This window comes from Pogona vitticeps, chromosome 1 (assembly GCF_051106095.1).
Source record: "Pogona vitticeps strain Pit_001003342236 chromosome 1, PviZW2.1, whole genome shotgun sequence".
NCBI lineage: Eukaryota > Metazoa > Chordata > Lepidosauria > Squamata > Agamidae > Pogona > Pogona vitticeps.
Window position 1 is genome coordinate 307,096,822 of NC_135783.1, and position 27,675 is coordinate 307,124,496.

At 38.2% G+C, this 27,675-nt stretch overlaps 1 protein-coding gene across 6 annotated transcripts in view; it reads left to right on the top strand.

Moving 5' to 3' along the window:
* Positions 1-27,675, top strand: part of MEIS2 (Meis homeobox 2) — a 277,957-nt gene that overhangs the window by 48,480 nt on the left and 201,802 nt on the right. For 3 of the 6 annotated variants that reach the window (XM_072986310.2, XM_072986306.2, XM_072986313.2), the window contains exons 8-9: positions 11,280-11,381; positions 23,462-23,607. In XM_072986310.2, coding sequence (XP_072842411.1) covers positions 11,280-11,381; positions 23,462-23,607 — 248 coding nt within the window. The remainder of the gene's footprint in view (positions 1-11,279; positions 11,382-23,461; positions 23,608-27,675) is intronic. The other 3 variants (XM_072986311.2, XM_072986308.2, XM_072986312.2) reach the window with 1 other exon arrangement.

Genomic DNA, 27,675 nt, shown 5'->3' on the forward strand with positions numbered 1-27,675 from the left:
TTCCTGGAAATGTCTCATTAACTTCTAAAAATCTGTGAGCATGATATTTTTGGGCTACTGTAACACACCTCTTGGCAGTCACAGAAGGCAGTTTGGTTAATGCCTCATAATATCCATTTTTATTCTCAACATGAAGAAAGGCTCTCTATAGAAAATTGATGCAGTTTGCTCAGCTAATTTTCATGCTCATTCCAATTAATTTAACATGACCCAGATTTTCTTCCTCGGGCTCATCCTGACTAATTAGTAAGGCAACACCTAGAACAAGTTCTGTTTAATAACATTGAGGAACACTAGTTGTGAGTGATTTTGATGCTAATAAAGATATTCACTGGTGGGACAGATATTTGATGGCAATTATGGTATGTAATTTAGAAGTCCCAATGAGCTACACAGAGTAAAAGAAGGATAGCAATCATGATAGGGAGATAACAATGTTTTTAAGTCTTCCACAGCACCTAACTACCCTGTGGGACCAATTAGGTGTGGGGGTTTCCCTTTTTTTCCTTTTCCTTTTTCTTTCAGTGAAACTAGTAGGATTGCCAACTAATTCTGCAATAATGAATTAGGTGGTGCTGTTTAGGATATGGAAGCTATGGCCATCCCCCCCCCCCCAAAGGCCCAGAACTAGTATTTATTGAATGCTATCACATAATGGAAACAATTAAGGCTATAGAAAGATGCTTAAGTGAAAGTGATGGTTTCCCCAGATTCTTGATGCAGACTTTATTTTGTGTGTGTTATTTATACGAATCACTATCTGTAAGAAATAAAATGGTTCAAGAGCTTGTTTTATATTTTCCAAAGCTACTTCAGTTGAGATGACATTCAGAACATATGACTGATGTTTCATATGGCAAAAATGATGTAATAAACAGACCATTTGATACATCGCATTTAAGTTTGGTTTTGGAGCGTGACAAATAACATAGGGACACCAAATACCTTTTTTTCCCCTGATTGATGCGAATGGACCTGATTCTCTGGTACACATGTAAGTATTATTTTCTCTAAAGGCCTAAGCCTTTAAAGAATCTAGTGGTGAACCTATGTGAGATTTTGTTGCTTCTGCTGGAAAAAATGAGTGTCTTCTTCTTCTTCTTTCCCCCTATGCTTTCAGCATTCAGTGCTCCAAAATTCTAGTCTGCTCCAGACAGTATTGTTACATACAGCACTGATGTTACCTGTCTGTCATGGGTTTGGAGGGAAAGTTCCATCCTATGGGGAGTGGAAGGCGGGACATCAGGAGGAGGGGCTGTACTGTATAAATATGAGATGCTAAGAGACACTGAGAGACACTGGGGTGTGACGAAGCAGCAGCTGGGAAGAAGAAGCTGTTGTGGGAGTCTGTGTGTCAGACAGGGTACTTCTGTGTGTCAGAGTACCAACCTGATAGGTTCAGGTGTCTGTTGGTTAGCCAGAACTGATAGGTTCAGGGTCTGTGCTTCAAGTTAAGGGTTCTGTGTGAACCAAACTGTATGCTTGTATGAGTGAGAATAAGCCACGTTACTTTATCCTATTCACCTGATTGTTTTATTTTCCCTGTGTGTATTTAAAATAAACCTTATTCTTTCTATTGTTTAAAAATCCATCCCTGGTCTGTGTGACTTCTTAAAGGGAATGGTTGGTGGCAGCTTAGTGTAACTGTGTGACATATCCCAGTAGGTCTGGGTTTGTCACATTGATTGGTGTCCAGCGTGTGGGATACGACTGGTCCAGTTGTCCAGCGGTCCAGCAAAGCCTTGGCAAGTGTGCCCAGAGCAAGGGGGGTCTAGTCAGGGACAGTCTGAGGCGCGTAGGTAATCTTCTAGGTGTACCTCACGGGGAGGTGCGCTAGTAGAAGAACGTGCCAACTGGGGAGACTTAGATTAAGGTGCTCTGAGGCAGCCTGGTTTTGGCGGGAAAAAGCTGAGGCAAAACTGCGTAGTAACAGTGAACTAGCTTGCCAGCTGAGAGGCCCAGCAGAGGGGGGTAGGCTCTGACTCGATACTGTTGCAAGTTTAGTGCTGAAGAACAGCAGCAATCTCTAGGGAAAGCTGGTTCTGAGGCAAGAAGGAAAAAAGTGGTCGTTTTATTTTGAGGCTTGACTTTTAAAGCAGCCTGTTCTGAGGGGGGATTATGCCCTTGACTCGAAGCCAGATGGCCGAAATGAGTGAAGTGAAAGACCCCCAGATTGACCAAGGTTCTGAGGATGAATTTGGCTCAGTGCAAGGTGACAGCACAGGAGAGCAGGACCCAGAACTCAGAAAAATACTCCTAGCCCAACAGCATGAACTGAGGGTGAGGGAAATGGAGGAAAGATTAGAGAGAGAAAGAAGGGAGGAAAGGGAAAGGCAATTTGAAATGGAGCAAAGGGAAAGGGAGAAACAAAGGCAATTTGAGATAGAGAGATTGGAAAGAGAAGAAAGATTGGAGAGAGAGAAAATGGCGTTTGAATTAAGAAAACTGGAACTGATGAACCAGAACAATAATAACAATAGGGATTCTGAGGGAGGCCAATTGTCTAAGGCTGACCTGAAGAAATTCCCTGTGTACCACAAGGGAGATTGTCCTGAGGTGTTCTTTTCCCTAGTGGAAAGAGCGTTTGTGGACTTCTCAGTGAGGGAAACTGAGAAGATGACCATCATGCGATCTTTAATCAGTGGTAGCCTGGCTGAGGTTTATGCCGAGATGCCTGAGGAACTGATGAAAGATTTTGCAGAGTTTAAAAAACTGGTCTTTGCCAGACATGGGATAAATGCGGAGCAGCTGAGACAAAGATTTAGGTCCCTCACCAAGAAACCAGAACAGACTTTTACCCAAGTGGGGGCCCAATTGGTGAGGCTGCTTGAGAAATGGCTATCGCAGGAGGGAACAGAGACCTATGAGCAGCTTAAAGATTTGATAGCGCTGGAACAGTTCTATTCAGTCCTGCATGGGGAATTGAAATTCCAGGTGAGGGAAAGGAAACCGAAATCTGTGGCAGCAGCCGCAGAGATCGCAGATTTTATTTCCCAAATAAGAAAGCCCTTGGGTGAGGGGAAATCTGTAGGTAAACCCAAAGAAACCTACAGCAAGTACTCTCAGGGACCAGGGAAAAGCCAGCAAGGGGGAGGGGCCCATGGTGAAGGGAAGCCCTCAGACATGAAACCAAGACCTCAGATTTTGGAGGGAAAACCAAAACAAGATGAGAGAGAATCAAAATACACCAAAAAATGTTATTTCTGTCAGGGAAAGGGTCATCTAATCTCAGAGTGTGAGAAATTAAAGCAGCTAAAAGGAATGGTGCCTCAGAATTCTAGTGGAACCAAGCCAAAAGCTGTGTTCTGTGTCCAGAAAGAGCAAGGCTCAGTGTCACTGAGGGAGCCGGTTGCCATGGCTACTCAGTCTGGAACAGCTACCTCTGCTGATCAGGCTGAGGAAAATGGTCCTCTTGTGGAGGTAAAGCGCTGCTTGCTGGTAAAAACAGATTCTCAGTTGTTTGAGACAGCCGGGGTGGACGTAGGAATACTTGACCGTCAGTATAGGGGGCTGCGGGACACTTGTTCCCAGGTAACCCTGTGCCATCCAGATATTATTCCTAGGGAGTTTATAATCCCAAATGAGAGCATAAAGGTGGCAGGGATTGAGGGGCAGGTAATCTCTCTGCCAGTAGCAGAGGTACCTGTCAACTTTCAAGGCTGGAGGGGAGATTGGCGGCTAGTGATTTCATCGACTCTGCCAGCAGCCGTGCTCGTGGGAAATGACCTGGCTGAACATGTGAAACGGGTGCTAGTGATTACACGCTCACAAGCCACCACGGGGACAGTTCAGGGGGGTAATGATGAGCCAGAGACGGAAGCAGAGGGGAGTTCAGAAGCTGTGGTGGAAACCTTAACCACAGACAGCAGATTTGGACAGGAGCAAAAGGCAGACGCCACTCTCCAAAAGTGTTTTGAACAGGTGACTGACGCCCAGCTAACACCTGAAACCCCAGTGAGATTTCTGGAGGGAAAGGGGATTTTATATAGAGAGACCCTGAGGAATATCTCAAAAGGGGGAGATGGGATCAGAAGTCAGCTGGTGGTACCTGAAAAGTATCGCCCCATGATCTTAAAAAGGGGTCACTCTGACATGTTTGCTGCACACTTAGGGGTGAAAGGGCCCCTTGATTTGATCAAACAAAATTGGGAGCAGATCACCCAGGATGACCCACAAGACGTTGTGACATACATAGACACCTTGATGAATGACCTAAAGAGAAATCTAGAGCTGGCAGCAGAAAACCTGCAAGCTCAGAAGGTCAGACAGAAAACATGGTATGACCACAAAGCTAGAGAGAGGCACTTTGACCCAGGGGAGGAAGTGCTTTGGCTTAGGCCCTGCAGAGAGAATAAACTGCAGCTCAAATGGGCAGGACCATATAGGGTCATTTCCAAGATGTCAGACCTGAACTACCTAATAGAGCAGGAGGAGAACCAAGCAAGGAGGGTGGTTCATGTGAATGCCCTAAAACCCTACTACAGAGGGGAGCAGAGGGTTTTATTCGCGATAAAAGCAGCTGAGAGTGAGGAAGCTGAATTACCCTTCTGGGAGGGTAGAGGGGAAGTAAAATACAACCCAGAGGAGGTAAAGATCAGTCCTGCACTCACCCAAGACCAGCAGCAAGAACTAAAAATGCTGCTTAGTAAATATCAACAGGTGTTTTCCAACAAGCCGGGGATAGTGAAGGGAGTGATGCATCGGATCCAAACAGGGGATGCACCCCCGCAGGCAGTATCCCCATACCGAGTAACGGGACCCTATAGGGACAAGGTGCGGAAGGAGTTGGACGAGATGCTGAGGGAGAACATAATCGTCCCCTCTTCTAGTCCTTGGTCCTCTCCGATAGTCCTTGTGGACAAGCCTGATGGGAGCATTAGGTTTTGTGTCGATTACAGGAAATTAAACCGTGTAACCACTCCTGATGCCTACCCAATGCCCAGGCTAGACAACCTGATTGAAACCATAGGGGGTTGTCGGTTCATCTCATCATTGGACCTGGTAAAGGGATATTGGCAATTAAGAATTGATCCCAGGGATCAAGAAAAGACTGCCTTTTGCAGCCCTTTTGGTCTCTATGAGTTTCGAGTCCTGAGCTTTGCTCTCAGAAATGCACCAGCCACATTCCAAAGGCTGATGGACCAGACCTTGGCAGGGCTCAGTGACTTTACAGTGGCCTACATTGACGACATAGGGATCTTCAGTAATACCTGGGAAGATCACCTGATACACCTGGAGTTAGTGCTGCAGAGGTTAAGTGCAGCAGGGCTAACAGTAAAGGCCAGCAAGTGTCAGCTGGGAAGCCCAGAAATAAAATACTTGGGTCACATGGTAGGGGGAGGAATGATAAAACCCCTGGAGGCCAAAATAGAAGCTGTTCGTGATTGGCCTAGACCCAACACCAAGAAAAAAGTCAAATCATTTCTTGGGTTGGTGGGCTACTACAGAAAGTTCATCCCGAGGTTTAGCGAGATTGCGGCTCCGCTGACCGATCTGACGAGGAAGAAGGCTGATGACCGCATCCCGTGGACCAGCGACTGTGAGGCGGCGTTCCAGAGGTTGAAGGAGGCGTTAATCAACTATCCTGTGCTGCGTGCTCCAGACTTCGACCGGGAGTTCATCATCTACACCGATGCGTCTAACAGCGGGGTAGGAGCAGTTCTGTGCCAGGAGGATGAGAATGGTGACCAACATCCAGTGTCCTACCTGAGTAGGAAACTTCAAAAAGGTGAGAGACATTTGGCAACCGTGGAGAAGGAGTGTTTGGCCATAGTCTACGCGATCCAGAAGGCCAAGCCTTACATCTGGGGAAGACATTTTATTCTGTGTACTGACCATTCACCATTGCAATGGTTAAAGACAATGAAAACCCACAATAGCAAACTTATGAGGTGGGCTTTAAATCTACAGGACTATGACTTTGAAGTGAAGGTGGTCAGAGGGTCAGTGAACTGTGTGGCTGACGCCTTATCAAGAAGACCTGAAGAATGAAGACGGCGAAAGGACATGGACTATGTGTATATAATGATGACAAAAAGTTAAATGTACCTGGTTTTTGAATTGGTTTGTATGAATAAAGGTAAATTGATGTAATGTATATGGTAAATGTTTAAATGCCTATTTGCTATGGTTAACTTAGAATGTAAGTTTAAGTAAGTATGATATTGTATGTATAACTGTTGTTGTATATTTTATTCAGGTTGTTTTTTGGTGAAAAGCACCTTAGCTTTCCCCCTACAAAACAACTTATAAAGAGGGGAGGTGTTACATACAGCACTGATGTTACCTGTCTGTCATGGGTTTGGAGGGAAAGTTCCATCCTATGGGGAGTGGAAGGCGGGACATCAGGAGGAGGGGCTGTACTGTATAAATATGAGATGCTAAGAGACACTGAGAGACACTGGGGTGTGACGAAGCAGCAGCTGGGAAGAAGAAGCTGTTGTGGGAGTCTGTGTGTCAGACAGGGTACTTCTGTGTGTCAGAGTACCAACCTGATAGGTTCAGGTGTCTGTTGGTTAGCCAGAACTGATAGGTTCAGGGTCTGTGCTTCAAGTTAAGGGTTCTGTGTGAACCAAACTGTATGCTTGTATGAGTGAGAATAAGCCACGTTACTTTATCCTATTCACCTGATTGTTTTATTTTCCCTGTGTGTATTTAAAATAAACCTTATTCTTTCTATTGTTTAAAAATCCATCCCTGGTCTGTGTGACTTCTTAAAGGGAATGGTTGGTGGCAGCTTAGTGTAACTGTGTGACATATCCCAGTAGGTCTGGGTTTGTCACAAGTATAATGTCTTTCCATAACATTTTTTTTGGGGGGGGGGAGACTACAAGAAGAGACCTCCTCCCCCAGTTCCACTGATAAAAGCAGGAGAACTTTCCACTGTTCAATGCTGACTGTTCTCACACACACACACACACACACACACACACACACACACACACACACACACACACACACACACACACACACACACACACACACACACACACACACACCCCTATACATGAATTATATATATTCATGGCTCTCACCCCACCCCCTTACTTTACAAAAATGCTTTGCCTGCTCTAATAGACACAGTTACAGATAAATAAAAGTAGATAAGCAGTTCACATGACTTGGACTTTATAGTTTAAGGTCAGGGGTGGGTGTTTTATCAGGAATAGAATAGAAACTGGAAGTAGTTGACTCAGTAAATCCTGCAGCAAACCAGTGGATCAGTTCACAGTGAATGGGAAATGACTGTAGGGTCAGAACTATGGCATATTCTTAATATCCCCTCCTCCATATATTGTAAGACCAGTGTTAGCCACTGAAATCACCAGAAGTCATTGAAACCACCAGAACTATTAGACAATTACTGTGTCACCTCTGCTACCTGGGCTTACTAAGAAGCAAGCCATGTTTGGGGGTGGTGGTGGAAGAGTAGGATGGGACCAGCAAGAGTAACAAACCAAACAAATCCAACAAACCAGTCAGGACAAAAAACAAAAACAAAACCTTCAGCTTAGCATGAAGATCTGTCAGGAACCAGGACCAAAATGAATCTGCCTTGATAGTATTCCAAAGCCAGTGCATAGTTGTTGTTCTTATTGACTGAACCTCAGATTTCAGCAGAAAGGGCCTCTAGGTGTAGTTTCAGAAAGTAGGCAGGTGAATATTGTATTGAAACCTCAGAGACCTACTTCTTAACCTTGCTGAAAATAAACAGAAATACTGTCATTTGTATGCTGTTCGCGGACTTTAGCTCTGCTTTTAACACCATTATACCCCACAGATTAATAGACAAACTTAAAGATCTTGATTTTCCAGATTCTATCTGTCTGTGGATTTTGGATTTTTTAACAAATCGTCCACAAAGGGTTAAACTGAATGACTACATCTCTACTGACAAGATACTCAGCACTGGCACTCCACAAGGCTGTGTCCTTAGTCCACTACTGTTCTCCATTTATTCATCGGATTGCACCAATAACCATCCCAGTAATAGGATTATCAAATTTGCAGACGATACTACACTAGTAGGACTTATCTCTGGGGATGATGAGTCTGCGTATCGGGACGAGGTATTACAGCTATCCCGCTGGTGCAAAAAAAACAATCTTTTATTTAACATCCAAAAAACCAAGGAATTCATAGTGGACTATAGGAAAAAAAGAGCAGACATTCAGCCACTGTATATAGATGGAGTTTGTGTGGAACAGGTGGTTGAATGTAAGTTTCTTGGGACTATCATAACAAATGACCTGACTTGGAGTGCAAACACCGCTGCGTTAATCAGGAAGGCACAACAACGGTTGTATTTTCTAAGGATTCTTAGAAAGCAACAATTGACTGAGAGTTTGTTAATCACCTTCTATCGGAGTTCGATTGAGAGCATATTATCCTACTGTCTCTGTGTATGGTTCACGAGCTGCACAGTGGCAGAGAAAAAGGCAATTCAAAGGGTGATTAAGACGGCCCAAAACATCATTGGCTGTTCACTCCCCTCTTTGGAAGAATTGTATAAGAACAGATGTAAGAGGAAGATATCTAACATACTGAAAGACTCCTCTCATCCGGGATATCAGCTCTTTAAACTATTACCATCAGGAAGGAGATTCAGGGTATTGAAAGCAAGGACAAGCAGATTCAAGAACAGTTTTTACCCAAGTGCAGTATTGAGTTTAAATGTGGGGCCATAGGTTTTTGGTGGATTTTAATTGCTGAGAGAAAACGGGGTATCTATATTTGGATGATGAAAGTTGTGTATATTTTAACTTTTTTTTGTAGTGTTGTCCAGTTTTACCTTGGGGAAGAGCACCTCATTTCGTTGCACCCACTTGTGAGCGCAATGACAAATAAATTTCTTATGTCTTATGTCTTATGTCTTATTTTCTTCTGGTAAATCAGGCATCATGAAATACAGTATCTCCTGGCAACTTTGTATTTTGATTAACACAAAGAAATTATTTCTTTCTTTTCTAATATGTTCATTTTTAGCAAAAAGCACTTGCAATTTTTTATCAATTTCTGGAATATTAGAAGTGTAGTGCATTTAAAAAGCCGTTAAAGATGACTTGCAAACCCCATCGAAGTAAATAAAATGATCAATATACATGCTTTATTGGATGACTGTGGCTCAACAATCTCTTTTAGATTTATTTTAGAAGAATTTTACTTTGAGTTAAAGGGTTGGATAATCTTTACCTCTGGCTTGTAAAATTAGAATGTTATCTGTATTATCCAGGGGACTCTAAGATGCAGCTTGGAGGGGTTTCTTTTAGCTTAATGCCTTAGGTTCTAACACATGGGTTCATTGTCGGATAGAAATTGATATAAAATTGATATAAACTATATATCCTGCATTAGGTAAATTGAATTAATGTTTTACGATATTTTCTAAGCTACTATATTAATAGTGCATGCATTTAAGGCACCAGTATAAGAAACTCAGGTTGAAACCTTTTCTGTTCAACTCAGACACTTTTTCAGTTCTATATATTTGGGCCACTCCTATGCAGTCTACTCAGGTGTACAATTATTTTAAAAAACATTCTTCAGTGTGGTAACAGTAGGTAGAAATTGATCTTGAAGAGCCTACATCTTTCACATGTTCTTTCAAGCCGGCTAAAAGATAAAAGAACTGTAAATGACATTACATTTCAAAAGGAGTGTTGACCAATTTTGTGGTGATTTCTAGCTGGTGTCAGAACATGGCAGTTCTGTTCCATTGGATTAGCAGTGAAATGGTGCTAAGTCAGCATTTTAAATTATTTTTATTATATTCTTCTGAGGAATACATTCACTGACTTTATCACTAAGTAGAATAACACCCTTGTCTAGTATGGTCATGACGTGAAACTTTGCCATATCAGCATATTTAGCTAAAAATGCAACTTGACTGGTGGGACTCGGATCTTATAGCCAAGGTGTCATTTCTGCCAAACCTACAAAACAGTTGCTTCACAAAACATTCACACACATCCATGAAAGGACAACTGTAAATTCAAATGTGCCAGTCAGTTTATTTAAATATAAAAAAGTGTTTTCTTCTGAAAGCTTGGTCTGATATCAACAATTTAGATACATATTTAAAATATGAAACTACAATTTATACAGTTTAATGGCTAAGGCTGCAATGCTATAAAATCAATGTAGTCAAATCTGACTGAACTTAATAACATTCTTAGAAGACAAGCAAATATCATATTGAAAAAGACAAAATGCATGTAAATATATATATATGATTCTCCTGGATTATTTAAAAAGATAGAACAGATGTGCAAACGATGTTGTTCTCAACAGAGTGGGCCAAAGTGAGGCTACTGTATTAGGTGGCAGTTCAGGGAGGTAATGAGAGGGCATCATATTCTTGGTTATTTACATTGATGTTGCAGTTGTAGTGCTAGGCATGGACAGAAGCTTTTATGGGATCTTCTGCCTCAGGTGTGAAAATAATTTATCTGGCCAAGGGTACTATTAATCTTGACTTGGGGTAGGGAAGTTTGTTATTTGCTGCTCTACTGCAAGCAACGAAGTATCTTAGTCCCTCCAATTCTGCTCCAGTGATGGTTGATCCTATGCTCTGGTAGTTGTCCAAGCAGGAGGTCAGTAGACAAGGGGCAGCTTCTGGAAGAAATGTAGGTAATCTAGATTTCAGACATCCAACACATAAACAGGCAGCATACTGCCTTCAGCTAAGTACCTACAATAGATCTTCCTGAGCTAAACCAAATATAAAAGTTAACATGGGATGATATTTGATCTCAGGTCTTTCACCAGTTTATCTAGTTTGGTGTCAAAAACCAACTAGCTTCAGCTGGAAATTGAGCTACGTACTTGCACATCACACTATGGAAAATTTTATGTATTTAACCCTATTGAAGCCCTATGACTTGTATGCATCAAAATAGCAGCAAGAACAATGCCAAACATTTCAGCTGTCACTATTTAAGCATCTGTTGTAAATGATTTTATATTTAAGGTATACTGATTATTTTAGTCTTGGGCTTTCACCATGTTTAAAGATCTTATATATAAATATGTAGCTTGTAGATGTACCTAACATTGTTTGTACATGATAATCCATTCTCCGTCTAACAATAGCTGAGAAGTTTGAATTGAGTAAAAATGGTCTTGTCTTCCATTCGCTGCAGCAGCTTTTAGATAGTACTGTGCTTCCTAAATCAGAACAATACAATTTTTTTTAAAAAGTTAAAAGGTTTAAGTTAAACCTGTAAAAGTAGAAAGTATCAGTATTCCAACTTAACCCTTCACATTCTGGCATTTTCCAGACTGCCAGCCAAATGAACACTTTAGGAGGAGGTGTATAAATATGTCTGCTGCACCCAGAGAGTTAATCCACCCCATTGTGCATAGGTGTTGGAGCTCTTATGGTATGTAAGATCATACAAAATTCAGAGTTATTTTATATTCTCCTTTAATATATACGTTTTCCTAATAATCACATCTGTAAACTTAATTACCTTATGGGCACTATTAGATATGCATATACGAGGGGCTGTAATGAAATGATTCGGGGACATGCTCACTTTCTTTATATTCAGGGTGAGAGATTTTCTTTCCTCAGTGTGCCATGACTTGTGCCACACTCTGAATTAGTCAGCTAGCCGTGATTTATGCAGTGAAAAATTACAAATACATTCAACAGTAAAAAAAAAAAAAGTTGGATATTTGGTCCCTAGAAATGGAGCCACTGTTGATGAACTAGGATACCTGCTAAGACTGGATGAGAGGCAATGTATTAGAATTAAAATGAAAATAGTATCTAAAGCAAGCTGGATAGCCTTATGTAAATTTGAAGAAGTGGGCATGGCTAGGAGAATTACCCCTTCCCATAATGTTTTGTATATACATGTGTGTTCTTGTTGAATGCATTTGGAATTGAACATATCTATTGGCAGGATCCAAGTGTGATCACTGGGTCACACTGGTGCACAGCCATCATTGCCACTTCTCCTTGTGCTAACACAGATAGAATTACCCTGCCAAACCTCAGACATGCCCATGCATCATGATGTCCAGTAGCCATCTCTGAGGCTACTGGGACTGCCAGGAGCATGCACAACTGCTACTAGCCAAGCCCACATCTTCTCATGGGAGGAAGAAGGGGATTGAAAGCTTTTTGTCACTGACAAGAAGACTGTTGTTAACCACTTCAGCCAAGAAGTGCATGTTTGATGAGAGAGGCTGTATTTTAGAGTATGTTTAGAATTAGTTGAGGCTGAGCTGCCAGTATTGATAAGTCAGTGTAGTACAGTAAAGTATATATCCACAAATCTATATCTGTTGCAGATCTAGTATTTGTAGATGTGTTTTCACTAGGTATGAGCAAACATGTCCCTCCAGGTGTTTTTGGATAGTAATTCCCATCAGCTTTAACCAGAATGCCCCACAGTTGATGAGTATGGGAGCTATTCTTCAAAAACATCTGAAGAGAGGCAGTAGTTGTTCCTCTTTGGTCTATGCCAGTACACACAGTTAGCACTTGCTTATCTGAAATGCATAGTATTTAAATTTGTGTGACAACCTTCATTGCAAAGCTTTCAGGGCAAATAATGTTATATAGTATAAGTTTGTTAATACACAATAGCCACTTCTACACCTATAGCAGGCTACAGGTGGTGTTATTCCTGTCAAAAGAATACATATTCCCTTGTACCTTATTGTATTTTCACCAGTAAGGCTGTATGACAAAATGCTTTGTTTCAGTGGTACATAATGCTTGCACTGACTTACATGGCTGCCTCTTCTGCTCAAGTAGGTTGACTTCAGTTTTTTTGTACTTATGTTCATCTGACATACATGCTACTTTCTGCCTGCAGCTCATCTGCAGAAGCTGAATCACCTTAATGATATAGGCCTAAAAACGTATGTGTTAAGAGACAGCATAATAAGAGACAGTTTTAGCTAGTGTGCAAGAATGTTAGGTTTCAGTCCAAGATCCCTTCTGAATTTTACAATCAATAAATAGTCCCTGGTTTATTACAATAGCATACCAGGCTTTTTTGTTCTCACAATGGAAAAGAATGAACGTATGGATTGTGAAATTTTGTAATATTAATTAAATAAATTATATCTGCAAATGATTTTTAGAAAACATAAAAGAAAGCACTTTAAGAGGGGAATAAATACATGTACTTAATTTCAAGCACTATCATTTTTCTGCAAGTGGCTCCAATGGTCTATATGCCCTTTTATGTGATTAAAATTTTATACCTAAGCAGTAAAACCTTAAAATTTAGTTTTTTAATGAGAATATTAATAGACCACCAGTGATATGGCTATACTAGGTAACATTGTAATAGAGGGGTCTATTATGTAAAAAGGCAATGCTACTTAAACACTGCTTTTCTGTTGTTAAGTCATCTTTAAAATGTTACATTGTTTTGCCCACCTATGGTTGTAGGAAGCATGTTGAAAATTAATTCTGTTCTTTAAAACAAACATTTTTAAACTTCAAAGATGAAACAAGCATGTTTTTATTAGTTAAGCAACACAAATGTATCACACAATTTATCAAAAAGACATATTTATAAAACTTTGTATGGGAACAGCTCAAACTGTTGAAGGTTAAATATGGTTGTGTAAGCATGAGGCATGAAAGTAAGCAGCTACCAGGAAGATACTACATATTATAGACCCTATTGCAGTCTACTTGTTCTCTTATATTTACCACTTCAAAGATCCTGCAGTATAATGGCTCGCTAAAACAATGCATAAATAAGCAATGTCAGATAGAAGTTCAGATCCCAGAGCATCATCATCAGTAATAGATGGTATCAGCATGTCATTATATTTAGTAACTCTCCATGTGCCTTTAAAACCTTTTATGAAGTATGGAAACAGCAGTAACTCCTTGGGCACTGGGACTGAGATTTCAGTAAGGACTTGTGTATGGACAACAGGATTTTTTTTGTGTTAAAAAAACAGCAGCAGCGGCTCACCTCTATAGTCTGTGACAGATCATTCTGAAACAAGAGTAACAACATGTCTTGATCCCATTGCAAGATATATATATATATTTTGAACAATGGCTTGAGAAATCTAATGAGACATGGTTTTCTGGAGCCTGTGTATAAAGGACTGGAGCAAAAGCTAGAGTTAAGATCTTTATTGTTGATTTAAACACTTTGGTCATTTAACTACAACTAGAGTTACAATTAAAACATAAATAGAAATACATACACTTGTGGAATGCTAGCATAAAAATGTAATGCTAACAAGTTGATAAATACAAATACAGCCACAGAATACTGGGCTTAAAACAAGTACAATTTGAAAATACAAACAATTTCAAAAAGTCTAAGTTTATTTCTTACAATTAACCCAATGAGTCTTTACAAATTTCTCCTCAATTTTGGGCAGTAACATAAATCTTGGTACAGCTAGAATTAGTAACGGGAAGTTACAAATTTAAAAACAAGCACAATTTCTAGTTCATACTCAGTTCATAAAATTGACCTATAGTTGAATTGATTTTATTTATCCAGGAAATTATCTCCAGTTAATGCTTTAAAAATCCCAATGAAGTAACTCACCTTAAAATATTTATGGCCATTTAACTAATTCTTTGCTGAATCTTCTGTGCAAAATTGAACAGATATCTACAAGATGCTAGTTATACTGAATACAACTTTACGACTCCACATCAAGTGTTTAGTTAATTTTATTTTAAAATAAAATAAAAACAAAATTTAAGGAAGCTCATAGTAGGAAAGCAGTAGGATGATATCTCATGGTAATCATTTGTGGCTGTAACTTAAAATAGAACACATATCTACTTTTAAGGACAATTGCACAAGCAGACAAAGCACTTATTACTCTTAATTTACTAACCTTAACTGAAAGTTTATATCATGAATGGCAGTATAAAAAATACATCAGTTTGTTGTAAAATGCTGTACTAAATGAATGTAAAACCATAAAGATACAGAGCATTTTTGTACCAGAACTATAAGTCACAAAAACTGAAGTGTGTGCTTATTTAGCAGTTGTACATTGTTTGTATTTTCATTAGTTTGTGTAAAACAAGACTCTGAACTTATTCTCTTTACCTGAAAGAAAGCAGTGTTAGAAATCAGCAACAGTTGTATTTAAAGAAGAAAAACAGGCTTCAATTTTGTGACATGCAGTTTTATAAAAACATTTCTTAGATTTCTGAGGATAACCTCGGAACTAAGATCTTAACTGTGACATTCAGCAACATTTTAGAAAACACTTTACGGATTTCAGTAACTTGATCATTGAGGTCTTTCTCCTTTTGGTCTCTCCCTCATTCATTTCTTCCTGTTGCAGCAAGAACAATGATACTATCTATTGCATTCTTTAGATGACTTAGAGACAGCAGTCTTCTGTGTTTGGGGCTGAAAATTGTGCACTCTTTGTTTGCAGAAATGCCACATGGGGAGGTAAACAGCACATTAAGAAACTATACCATTAGGTACTGCAGTGCAAGCAGAGTTGACTTTAAGGCTGAGGCTTAACTGGGCATTTGCCCCAGCTCTCCTCTTCAATAAATTCCAGACATTAAGCATGTTTAAGAGCATTTGAGACCTCAATGAAAATGAATCAATGAGATGCTCAGGAGAGCTTTGTTATGATATCTTGTGAATAATTTTGAAATATCTGCTATATATTTACACATGTACTTTTCAGATGTATGTGTTCACCATGAATTGCTCATAATTTTTCATGATGGTGGCACAGAACAAGCAACATATTTTTTTAAAAAAATTAAGAAAGTAATTTCACTGGGAATTAAGAAAAAAAAAGCACTTCTTCCTGAGAGATATCAAGTAGGTCTCTATGAAATATCTGTGTTCACAATTTTAAATGAAAACATGATTGATCAGTGATAACATTTTAAATAAGTTAGGGTTTCTTCTTATAATATGATAACTTGCCATATGTTATGATATGGAAGTAGGTGCAGAAAGAGATGTGGTACAGTAAAGTGATATAGAGAATGATCTATGTAAAAAAAGCCATTTGTATTTAATGGCTCCCTCAGATACTAGATTTCAGCATGCATGCCTTGTAAGTACAGCCTAAAAATGTCTTGATTGCTACACTGATAATTGGACACTGTGACAAGCAATTAAATGTGAATGAGCATGTTTATACGGTATTACTAAGCTTTTGCTGGTGGTGACTGGTTAACCAAAATGAATTAACACAGAAGACATGATTGAACTATACTATTAACTAACTTGCCAGTGACAAGGAGAAAAATGGCAGCACATTTACATATGTGTCCATCTGTCTGCTTTTACACTTTTTGTCTTCAGCCAGTGGGTGAAGTGGTTTTAATTCAAACAGCAGTCTGATTTCCCCCCAACATATAGTTTCTTTCCTTCTGTTTATTAAGGCGGTTTGGGGTGGGGAGATTTTCTTGACAATAGCTAGTTCTTAATAACTCTTTTAAGAAATCTCATACCTATGACCACATTAGCTATAAGGTGAGTGGCAGAAAAATCTCCATGGATAATTTTCAGTTAGTTACTAGATTGTTACCATCTCAATGTTGTTGAAATCCATAATCTCAGGCCAGCATGAAGCTGCAGTGGTTACAGTCCTGTTGCCTGATGCAGTATGAATGAAAGTGCTTTCTGTCAGAAACATGTGGTCTCTTCAGCACAGAGCCTGTGTAAATCCTGTGTAAATAGAGGGAGGCTAACAAAGGATGAGCCCCTGCAGCTCAGAGCATTTGGAGCCATTTGGGGGCTGAATTTGCTAAATGCTGCTTATACCGCCTGAAAAGTTGAAGAGAAAGGAGCTTAAATTCTCTTCTTTTTTTCTCTTTTTACTCATACCCTGGGGGGAGGGTGTTCAAGGCCAGAGAAACTTGAAGTAAGCCTATGAAGACTGTTTTTTCTGTGCTTTTTGAGTGTGAAAAAAGTGGCATGGGTCACTGTCCCATCTCTAATGTCAAAAAACCTATACAGTTTGTAAATGTTGCATGTAAACAAAAGCATTTCATACTACTCTTGGAACAACAGTACTGGGCCATGAACTAGTAACTATAAAATTGTAGGGGGGGGGGTAACTTTAACACATCTAGGCAGTTTAGCATAGCAGATTGATAAGATAGCTCATGTTAGAACTTTTAGCAGAAAAAAAAAACATACTCCCTTGGAGGACTAACATGTATTCGAATTTTAGTCTAAAATGTTGATTTACACTAATCTCTCTTAATCTTTTGCTTGGAAAATACTTGCATAGATATGTTTCCTCTTTTTTAGCTGACTCCAATGGCTATAAGTATAGTAGATAGATAGCTAGAATTCATTAGAAAAGCAGAGGGAGAGAGGCAACTGGTGCAAAAGACTTTTTCCCCTCAATTCAAGTAGTATCAATGCCCTATATTTATAGCAATTATTTCTTAATCAGAGGATTGTCAGAGAAAGGTAGGGTTCACATTTAGTACATTGTCCTAAATGATATAATGAGATAGTAACTTATTCCTAAAGTAATGACATGGAGTAGTATCAAGGGGTTCCAGGTACTGGAGTCTTTAAAGGAGGTAGCCGTGTTAATCTATGCTAGCATATCAAGCTAAAACAAAAGAGAATTTAAAAACAAAAACATTGTGGCACTTTAAAGACTAACTTCATGTGAACTTTTGTAAACTAGTCCACTTCTTTAGGTCTTGGAGATAAATGTACTTATGTAGCCCCAGAGTCTTCTTCTATGAGATAAGGATGTCAAGTCCATTATACTACAATGTGCAAGCTGTGGTTTCATCTTAATACCTTGCTTAAGCACACAAACATGCCTAGAGTTAGTAGATAGGATGTGGATCAAAGGCTCTTAGGATTAATAGTACGTAATCTTACACCTTGCCATACCATACTGTTTCTTTCAAATCCTATACTGACAGTGACAATGAAGTGCTGCTTCATTTGTTAAGAGTATCTGTTTGTTGCACAGCAACATAGACTGCACAGCTATATTAGATTCTTGGCTTCCTGTAATGAACAACAGTAATTGTCAGGGCACCGTGCTAGAACAAAAGTTGTTATGCTTCCATGGCATTTGTAACAGAGTACAGTAACTCACAGGATCAATCTGTAAGACTGCAGACCACAAGATTGCTATTTCTTGTACAGAACATGTGTCATAAATAGAATTGAATCTAAAAAAGAATCTACTCCCAAGTTGATTCTTCATTAGGTTTACCAAAGGAACACTTCACACAGGTATCTGAAAACAGAACTAAATGTTTTGCTTGGCTGCTGTACATCTCCATAACTGTCTCATATCCTTGTCCCTCCTGGAAAAAAGATGGATTAGTGATTGAGCCCCAATGTACATAGTAAGTTGTGTAGGTTATTACTGCCTCTATAGCAAAGACCATGATGCACCTTAGTGTAGTTAGACTCTTTGAATTTTGAGATTTTCTTGGGGATACCAAGGTTTTCTAAGTGTCCTGACCTTATTGTTCCCTACTCCAGTCAAAACAGGGAGAGGTATTTGCACATTTTAGATTAGAAATGGCAGCCACTGTTGCTATGCAAAATTGGAGGCAATGTGTAAATTCAGTTTGAAATTTCTGATTGCAAACCATTTAACAATATATTTTATAATCTCTGGCACTTTCAGAGGGCTTGTGAACTTATGAGGTGCTGTGGAAATGTGAGGAGCTTTGGAAAATGTGGCTACACGTTTTGAATTACTCACATACATTTGCAGTAGTATATGAGCCAATAATCTGGAAAGGATTTGCTATTTCTTTCTAAATTTACTCTGGATAATGCACCATGATCACCATGCACTCAGAAAGTTCCAGGTTTCAATAATAAGCTGCATACAGTAGTATTGTTGCTCAAGTAATTAAGCCTTTCATTGTGTTGCTCAAGTAATTAAGCCTTTCATTGTGTTAAAAATGAATAAATATTCTTCAAAGTATTCTCTTTAAGTTTTACTTTAAATAATATGCTTCTGTAATATAACATATAACAATTTCTATTTTAAAAAACAATTTAAACAAGCAGCATTATTTTTAGAATATTGCTTACAGAAAATACAAGGAATTATGATGTTCTCTTCTGTATAAAAACGTGGATAGAATCTGTAGACTAGGATTACATGAAGATGATGCATTGGAATACATTTAAAAAATTTTTATTCTTATTCTTTGAAAAACTAGATATCTTGCCGTCTTCTTCAGATTATTAGATTAGATTGTACTTTATGCAGAGTCCATACTATTGTTGTTAAGTTCTGTAGTGGTGGGAAGTATAATAATTTCTTAATGAATAAAGAATTAATATATTTTATTTTTATACAATAAATCTCAATTCTTTTAAGGTTCTGTATGGACAATTTTGTTAGTATAGCAGAGCAGCTATTCTTATCGCTATAGTTTGTGCAGAAATTACAATCTACTTTCTTTAAAATATTGTGGACTATAAGCAGTGAATAACTGGTTACCCTTCCAATTATGAAAAATGTACACATGTATCATACGCTTTTTAAAAAAATTCAAAAGTACTGTTGAATTTTATTACAGTTTATATTTTTAATGTAACAAGAAACACTATTTATTTCTTCAATTTATTGCCCTATCATTTAAAAATAAATAAATAAAGAGGGGGACAACTGTGAAATCAGCAACGGAACAATCTCTTATTTGGAAATTTTTCACACTGTTTTTGTTTACAACTTGGTTGGAACTGGAGGACCCACAAAGATATGTGAGGGTGTATAACATAAAAGTACCTTTTCACAGAGTATATACAATATATGGAAACTGACTGAAACACAGTCAGGGAACCAGTGGGAGACAGTGCTGCCAGGAACAGCATTAAATACATCTGCTCTATTCTGGCCCTTGGGAGGAGTACACTGTATATAGCACACAATGGTTAAGATCTAGGGGAACATTGACAGCATTGTGTCTTGCTGTTGCGGGGGATGGGGTACAGAGTTGAGAGCATGAAAAGCAATGTAGAGACAAACCCTCTGTGGGACTGGGTTCTCTAATACCTAAAGGACGTGTTGGTCTGTGGGCTTTGAAAGCAAACCCCAGCATATGAATCAATGATATTTCCTAGAATGATCTCTCTCTCTCTCTCTCTCTCTCTCTCTCTCTCTCTCTCTCTCTCTCTCTCTCTCTCTCCGCACGCACACACCCTTCTCTTTCCTGAGGGAGCACTTTTTCCCTTATCTGTATTAGTTCAGATCTATGTATATTTACAAATATGCAGATACAATATTTTACCAAGGAACAATTCAGTAGCTGGTCAGGAGGTGCAAGTATAAATAGCTGAATAATTTATAAGGCAATAGAGTATTAAACAATAACACTACATAAACCTTTTTTGTGGTATATATGGCAAAAACTGGTTCATAACCATACAATGTATTAAACAATTAGTAGTTAACTTTTTGCTTCTGTATCCCTAGTTTTTAATTTATTATGGAAAGAATTAATAAAAAGAACATTGCTTACTTAAAATAGGTATATACTCCTTTCATAAGATTTCATTCAGAACATCTGTTTTGTTTTACTGATCTCAGGCTAAATTTCATGTCAGATCTTACTTGCAGTGATGTAATTCCACTGGATTTTTGGACTTCAGGCCGATTCTTTTTTTATTGGAGTCCAGAATTTCAATACATGACTTTGATAAACACTGTTTCATTCCTAATATTTTTCAGCTTTACAAATCACACTTTTAATATAATTTTTAGTCATGTTAAAGCCCAAGTATTAATGAGTTGTAGAATTTTCACTTGGACCTTGTTCTTTCTACAAAACATTGTTTTACCCCTAAAAAAAGATTAATAGAGAGAAGTTAATACTATTAGTTTAATAGTTTAGATGAGTGGGCCTGCTGGCTATGCAAACTTTAGGCAAGCTTTTCTAGGATGAATCTGAATCAGAATATCTGATCATCTATTTTTTTTTCCTTTCCAAAACAACATCACTGTACTGACCCATTTGGGATGCTACATCTTATGGTTTCCATATGACATCAGAAACATATTTTTGATTTCTTGCATATATCCGCAGAGAAACAAGGACTGATCATTCTTGTGTTTCTGTAGTGTGTGTGTGTGTGTTAAAGGAAGACTGGCTGCAAGGGGTAAAATTTTATATATACATGCATTATATGCAAATATCCATCAGTTTTAAGGAAGAGGGAGATATCTTTATATAGACAATAAATGGGCAAACAGACTGATTTCCAACTTGCACTTTTGGCATGGACTATTCTTGCCTCTCCATCTTCGGGTACTGCTTTTCAAAATTGCCCAAGGCTATGGTACAGCACCTCAGATCCCCAAGGCCCACTGCCTGGCTCCTAATAGCCACTCTCCATCTGTGTCACATGAACAGCTGATGAGATATCTCCAGTCTCTGTGTTTGGGAGAGCATATCCACCCAGGTTAAAATGCTAGGGTTGCCAAGGAGCAGTCAGAAGCCATTAGTGTTAGCGAAAATTTGCCTTGCAGCAGTTCCTTGGTATAGTGGAAAGGGTGTGTATATGTTGTAGATTTGTGCTTACATGTGCATGGATGGACACGCACAAACACACACAGACACACACAGACATGTAGGAAAATGGACTACAGGGAAGTAGTTCTTCCAAAATAATATTTCAAAATAATAAAGTAGTCAGCAATAAGCTGTGTATCTTGGTGTGTTTTTCTTTGATCACTCTCCACCCTTCAATTTACCTTTTCTATCCCACAAGTAAACAAAAACAGTGACTTAGGGGGCTGACTAAGGTCCTTTGGCAGATGGAAGGGAACTACTCAGCCTTGGGGCAGGGTAGTTGTAATGAAGTGGCCTGTCATTTTGTAAATGGTGAAGACCATCTCTTCTATGTGATGGAGGGTATCACATTGCAGTGAAAATGGAAATGTCAATAAAATTAATCTGCTAGGTCTTTGCACCGGCTTTTTTTATTTGTTTGTTTGTTTCTCCAGTTAGAGAGCACAGTATTTCCCCTTTGGATTGTTTTTTCCTTCTTTGAAGAGGTATGGTAGAAAAGGTGTGTGGGCACCATAGAAGAAGGTGAAATAGAAATTAAAGTTTTGAAGTAAACACTCCCTATTTAGCAGTAATGTGTTTGTTTTAGCAGTACTAACAAATCAGAAGAGGTTATACGAATTAGCCCAGTATATAGAGTCTATAGCATTCCTCAGGAAGCTATGGAGTGTCTATCTCAGGCTACATTGAGCACAGAGTTTATTGTTTTAGGCTTTCTTGGACAAGGTTTTTACTTAGCATGGGATTTATGGCATTTACTGCTAATGAATGTCTATTCTTAAATTACAAAAACCACCGTCTCAGTGCAATTCCCAGATGTCTTTCCAGGACCTCGGCTTCTTAAACACCAGCAGGGAGCATAAACTCTCCACTTCTCTGTTTTCCTCTTTCGTGTGGCTCCAGGGCTAATGATGTGTAAGGAAAACACAGCAATCTATAAAGTCTCAGTGCTGTCCCAGTATTCTTCATTTATTTTGCATTTGATTATGCCACAAGTCGGATCTTGTTTCTTTCCTTTTTAAAAAGTTATTAGTTCAAATATTAATGTAGGAATATGGCATATATTGCTGCTCTTGATTGATGCCTTCCCAAAAACAGGAAGACGTGCTCGTATGAATTTTAAGAAAGTAGGGGTCCTGCAATGCCTTGCCAGAAGAGTTTTTCAGATACATAATTTAGATGCCCTCCAGGCAGGCTTTCAAGGCATTTTCGCTGGAGGGCAAGAAAAAATAACTATGACTGTTAAAAGTAAATGATTTTTGCTAATGCACAATTAATGCCAGGGAAAAGCACTGAAGAAAAAGATGTTGATGGAAAGTTCTGATTAAGCAAGCACCCCACCTTGATATGCATGGGATTTTAAAAGAAAGAATATAATGATCACTGAAGCAGAGATAGAAGTTTTCATGTCTTGCAGATATTGTGTTCAGGGTCATGCAAGGTGTGTATATGTGTGTATACAGTATTTTTGTGTATGTGAGTACATGCTTGTGTAGGAGGTGGCTGACAGTGAGTTATTTCCACTGAACAGTGACACGTTTAATGTTACCTATGCAGAGAGCCTAAAATATAAGGACCACAGAACATTTAACTTGATTACCTACTCCATGTATGTTCATCATGGTTGCAAGATTTCACTAAACAGTAAATAGGTTTTCTCATGGAAGGTTTTCACACCTTGCATTCCATAACTGACTACAGAGGCGATCCACTATGTCAACCACACAATTATAATTGAATTAATGATTTGTGTATATGTGAGGTATCAAATTAGTATTTGGACAGACATGATTTCTAGTTTTTATATATCTGTATCATATTTAGCAAGAAATTGAAAAGACCTGATAATTTCATATATAAGTGACACTTCATTAGTGCTTCAGTAGTTAATCTGATTATTCTGATTGGTTCATATTTCTTTTTTTTTATCTCTGATTCATTTTTCCCTATTAGGGGATGGTTTAGACAACAGTGTAGCCTCTCCCGGCACAGGCGATGATGATGATCCAGACAAAGATAAAAAACGTCAGAAGAAAAGAGGAATTTTCCCCAAAGTAGCAACAAATATCATGAGAGCGTGGCTTTTCCAACATCTCACAGTAAGTGAATGCAAATAAGAAAAGTTCACAAGTCTCATTATATAAAATTTTCCTTTCTGAAACTGTAAGCATATTCACTTACTATTTTAGGATAATGTTTTGGGTAGTCAGAAGTTGGTATTTTGTTTTGGAACCCTTTGACATTATGTATCTTGAGTATAAAGCACAGTACCTAGCACAAAATGTGCCCCGCAGCCCAGTATAAAATGAGTTTCAACTGGACTGTCATTTCACTTTGTTGTCTAGTAGTTTTAAAAACTCTTGATGGTGAAAAAGTTCTCCCTCTCCTTCAGTCACGCCCTCTCTTACACACGGTTGTTGGATAGTCACTATTGGATGTTTAGAAGGCTTGAATGGTCTTTCAAGGGTCTGCAGTGAATCAAGCAGCCCCACTGGGGGTTGATGTTGGTCAATCAGAGTCAGCATGAGATTCAGATCTCTTCAGCATTAAATGTATGTGAAGAGTGCAAACACACTCTTCTGAAGTGTGCTTTCTGAATGGTGGGGCTATACTAGTTTTGGAATACACTTTACAGAGAATACTCAAATCTATTCCAACATATATTACAAGATATAAGTGAAAGTCAGAGAAGAGATGTAAGTGGCGCCAGAGAATTCATTTTATAATATTTCTTATGTTGGTTTACATTTAAAATACAGATAGAATCTAGCTTTTATAATTCCTCAGATCTATAGGAGATTAAAGCACCTATTTAAGCTGCTCTTCAAGTCCATTATCTTAAAAGCTAGCCATATTCACTTCTGGGGGAAAGAGATGATACATGGGAAAAAGCAACACTTTTAGTAGCAATCTATCTTTACCTTCCTGTTTGCAATAGGCTTTATGTGTTGGTGTTTTGTTGACTATTACAGCTTTACTTAGGCATCATAATACATCTTTGCAAAAGACGTACTAGCTCTCTTAATTTTATGTAGGAATGGTGGGGAGTAGTGAACTTATTAGTTTACTGTTTCCTGCCATTTTATTTGGGCTAATGCTTAAAAGGGCAGTATGCTGAACTATTATATGCACAAGAACATACTTGTGATTGTTAAAATAAAACATAGTTACAGTACCTAGTTCCTGGTCTGGGCACCTTTTAAGTGCATTATGATACCTTAAGGGGTCTACAATTCTAAGCAACAGATCTACAATTCTAAGCCATCATTTTGATGTAAGGGCATTATTACCAAAGGAAGGTGCATTGATCTGGCCTGTAGGATCAGGATTAGACAGAATAGCCAGTGCCTCTGCTGGAGCAGTGGCTATTTTTGCCTCCCAGCTATGGCTATTTCAAAGGTCAGGTGCCCTGTAGTACCCATTTGGCTCAGAGGAATTAGACAGAACATGAGTCTCTGGGCTGATTACTTAACCAAAGACAAAATAATGAGTCCTAAGCAAATACTGACTAATTGAAAGGGCTGTAAATCCATTACATATTGGTCAGGGATAATCAGGAGTATTTAATCACTTTTATCTATTCAGGAGCACTGAAGCTGCAACAGCAAAGCCCTGAACCTTGCCATGTGCTTATTATTCTCATCATTATCAAAATTACTTCACAGCTGTTCTTTGCTACATCACCTCAGCTGGAAATTTACTAACCTGTAAAATGTTTTTAATTTGGAAGTTGAGTGAGTGTGAGGGCTTTTTTATTTATTTATTTATTTATTTATTTATTTATTTATTTGTATCAAGGAAATGAGTAGAAGAGCAGTGCAGTGACGCTGGGAAAATTTATAGCGCAGTGACACTATAAATAACACAATTTCATGTAAGCTCACATGTTACATTTCTCTCATTCTCATTAAGTCACTGCATCCCCATGGATCTTTTGCATTTGCCTTTACTTTCTAAATGGGTGTGTGTAAAGTAATCCATACATGTCTGACAAAAGAATCACTTTGCAGCCTACATATCTTAGTTTTTCTTGATTTTAACCTCTGCCTTGTTTTTAGCCTTCTTGAAACTTTGCCAGATGAATTAAGAAAGTTCAGAAGTTTTGATGAGGATGGTCCTTCTATAAACCAAACAAATGCCTCTGGCCATCTAGATTTTTAATAGGTTTGTAGGTGTTGAAAGATTTACTGTGCTATAATTCTCAACTGATACTGGAAACCTCTAAGTACTGCAATGAAAATTCAAAAAGAACATTTTGTCAAAAACACATGCAGGAAAATGGAACAAATCTTTTTCAGTTAATAATTCTAGATTCTTGTTCTTTCAAATTATAATATTGATCCAGCCACAAGTATAAAATATAATATAAATATTTTCCATGTGGAATTAAAAAAAAACCTTTTATATTTTAAAGCATTTTTGACCACTATTACTTCAACCTTAATTCAAATAGTTTTGTCCACCCTTTTGTGCTCCATGACCTGGTCTTCTATTACAATAATCCTACAATGTACCCCTTTTCTCTTTCTTCTAAAAAGAAACTAATTGAATTATCTCATTATTTTAATTTGTTAAGCAAATGTATTTTACATCTCAGGATGTGTCCTTAAAGAAGGGGCTGCTAAGGCTTTGCCCCTTGAATGGCCCATTGGCACATTTTGACATTCATGCATTCTCATTAATGAAAGGAACATAAAAGATTTCTAGTTGTATTTTTTTTTCCAAACACCCAACCAGCATGGAACATTTTTCCATAACCCACAGGGGTCTCTCTACATATGTTTTCAACTGCAAGCTATTGTCGCCTATTCTGAATGCTCAAAAGGACAAATAAAATAGTAAAGGCCAACTGTAGCATTTGTTAGTTTCAATATGACAAAAATCATTAACCTCTGCTTTGCCTGAGAGATAAGGCACTTTTTTCTTTAAACTAAGCTTAGAAATGTCTGTTTAATATGAAATATGTGTGTAAAATTATTCACTTCAATTAAACTTGGTTATTCAGAAAAATATTTTTTGTGTGAAATAAATATTAAACAACAAGGCTATACAACTCAACTGAAGAATTGTTTTACTTCTACATATTAGCTCAAATTACTTTTTGAGCTCTATATGGATTACTTTGACCTATGACTTGGTCTTTCATAGGATTATTTCTTAATTATTCTTATTATTCAATGCTTTGTTTCTGGAACACCTTCCAAAGTACTAACAATAGGCACATTTATAGTTTTATTGATAGAAATCTACAGCACTTTTCTGCTAGCTCTAGCATATTCTTATTCTGCAACACGGATCTGCTTTATGTTTGGTATTACAATAGTACAGGAAGATGAAAGGATCGGTGGATGAATTGCTTGGAAACATGTATGCTTTTTCTGGATAATATCCAGAAATTGAGTGGGTAAAGGAAATCCTAGCTGGGTAGTATAAGCTTTTCAGGAGTACATAAAGATTATGATATCAAACAGGTAAACCTGACATTAAGTCTGTTGTTATTTAACTTCAAAGATATTTAAAGAAAAGGAACAGCAAGAAATCTGACCTACGCAGCCTTTATTCATAGATTTTGAAAACTCCTTTTTCTCTTCATGCCAAACAGCCCTTTAGTACACTCAATTAGCCTCTCAGACATCTCTGCTTTCTTCCTTCAAGTGCTCCCCGTTTGCCCTGCAAGGAACATATTTGATCATGGAATGAAAACAGGAAGTGCTTGTGTATAAAGATACCTCTTGCTCATACCATTTTGAGCGAAAGATTTCCTTATCATAGCAGCCACAGAAAAGACATGGCACAGAAGCTCTTTCAAAATAGATGTACAGGAGGCAGTTGTAAAGGAAGGAACTGTGTAATTCCATAGGTTTTTACCTTTAGTCATCCCATCTTTCTTGCAGCAGATAGAAGAATAAATTGTACATTGATTCCATTCTGTCTGCTTCCTTTTGATTTCTGCCATGTATAGTTTTTTTTAAAAAAAATCCAGTCATACACATAGATTAAGGAATTTTAATTTTAAAAAAGTACTTTGAGATTTTTACCAGTTTTTGAAACATACAAGCACCAAAAGCTATCTTACATCACATTTTGTTGTTGTTGTTTAGTTGTTAAGTCATGTCTGACTCTTCCTGACTCCATGGACCAGAGAATGCCAGGCCCTGCTGTCTTCC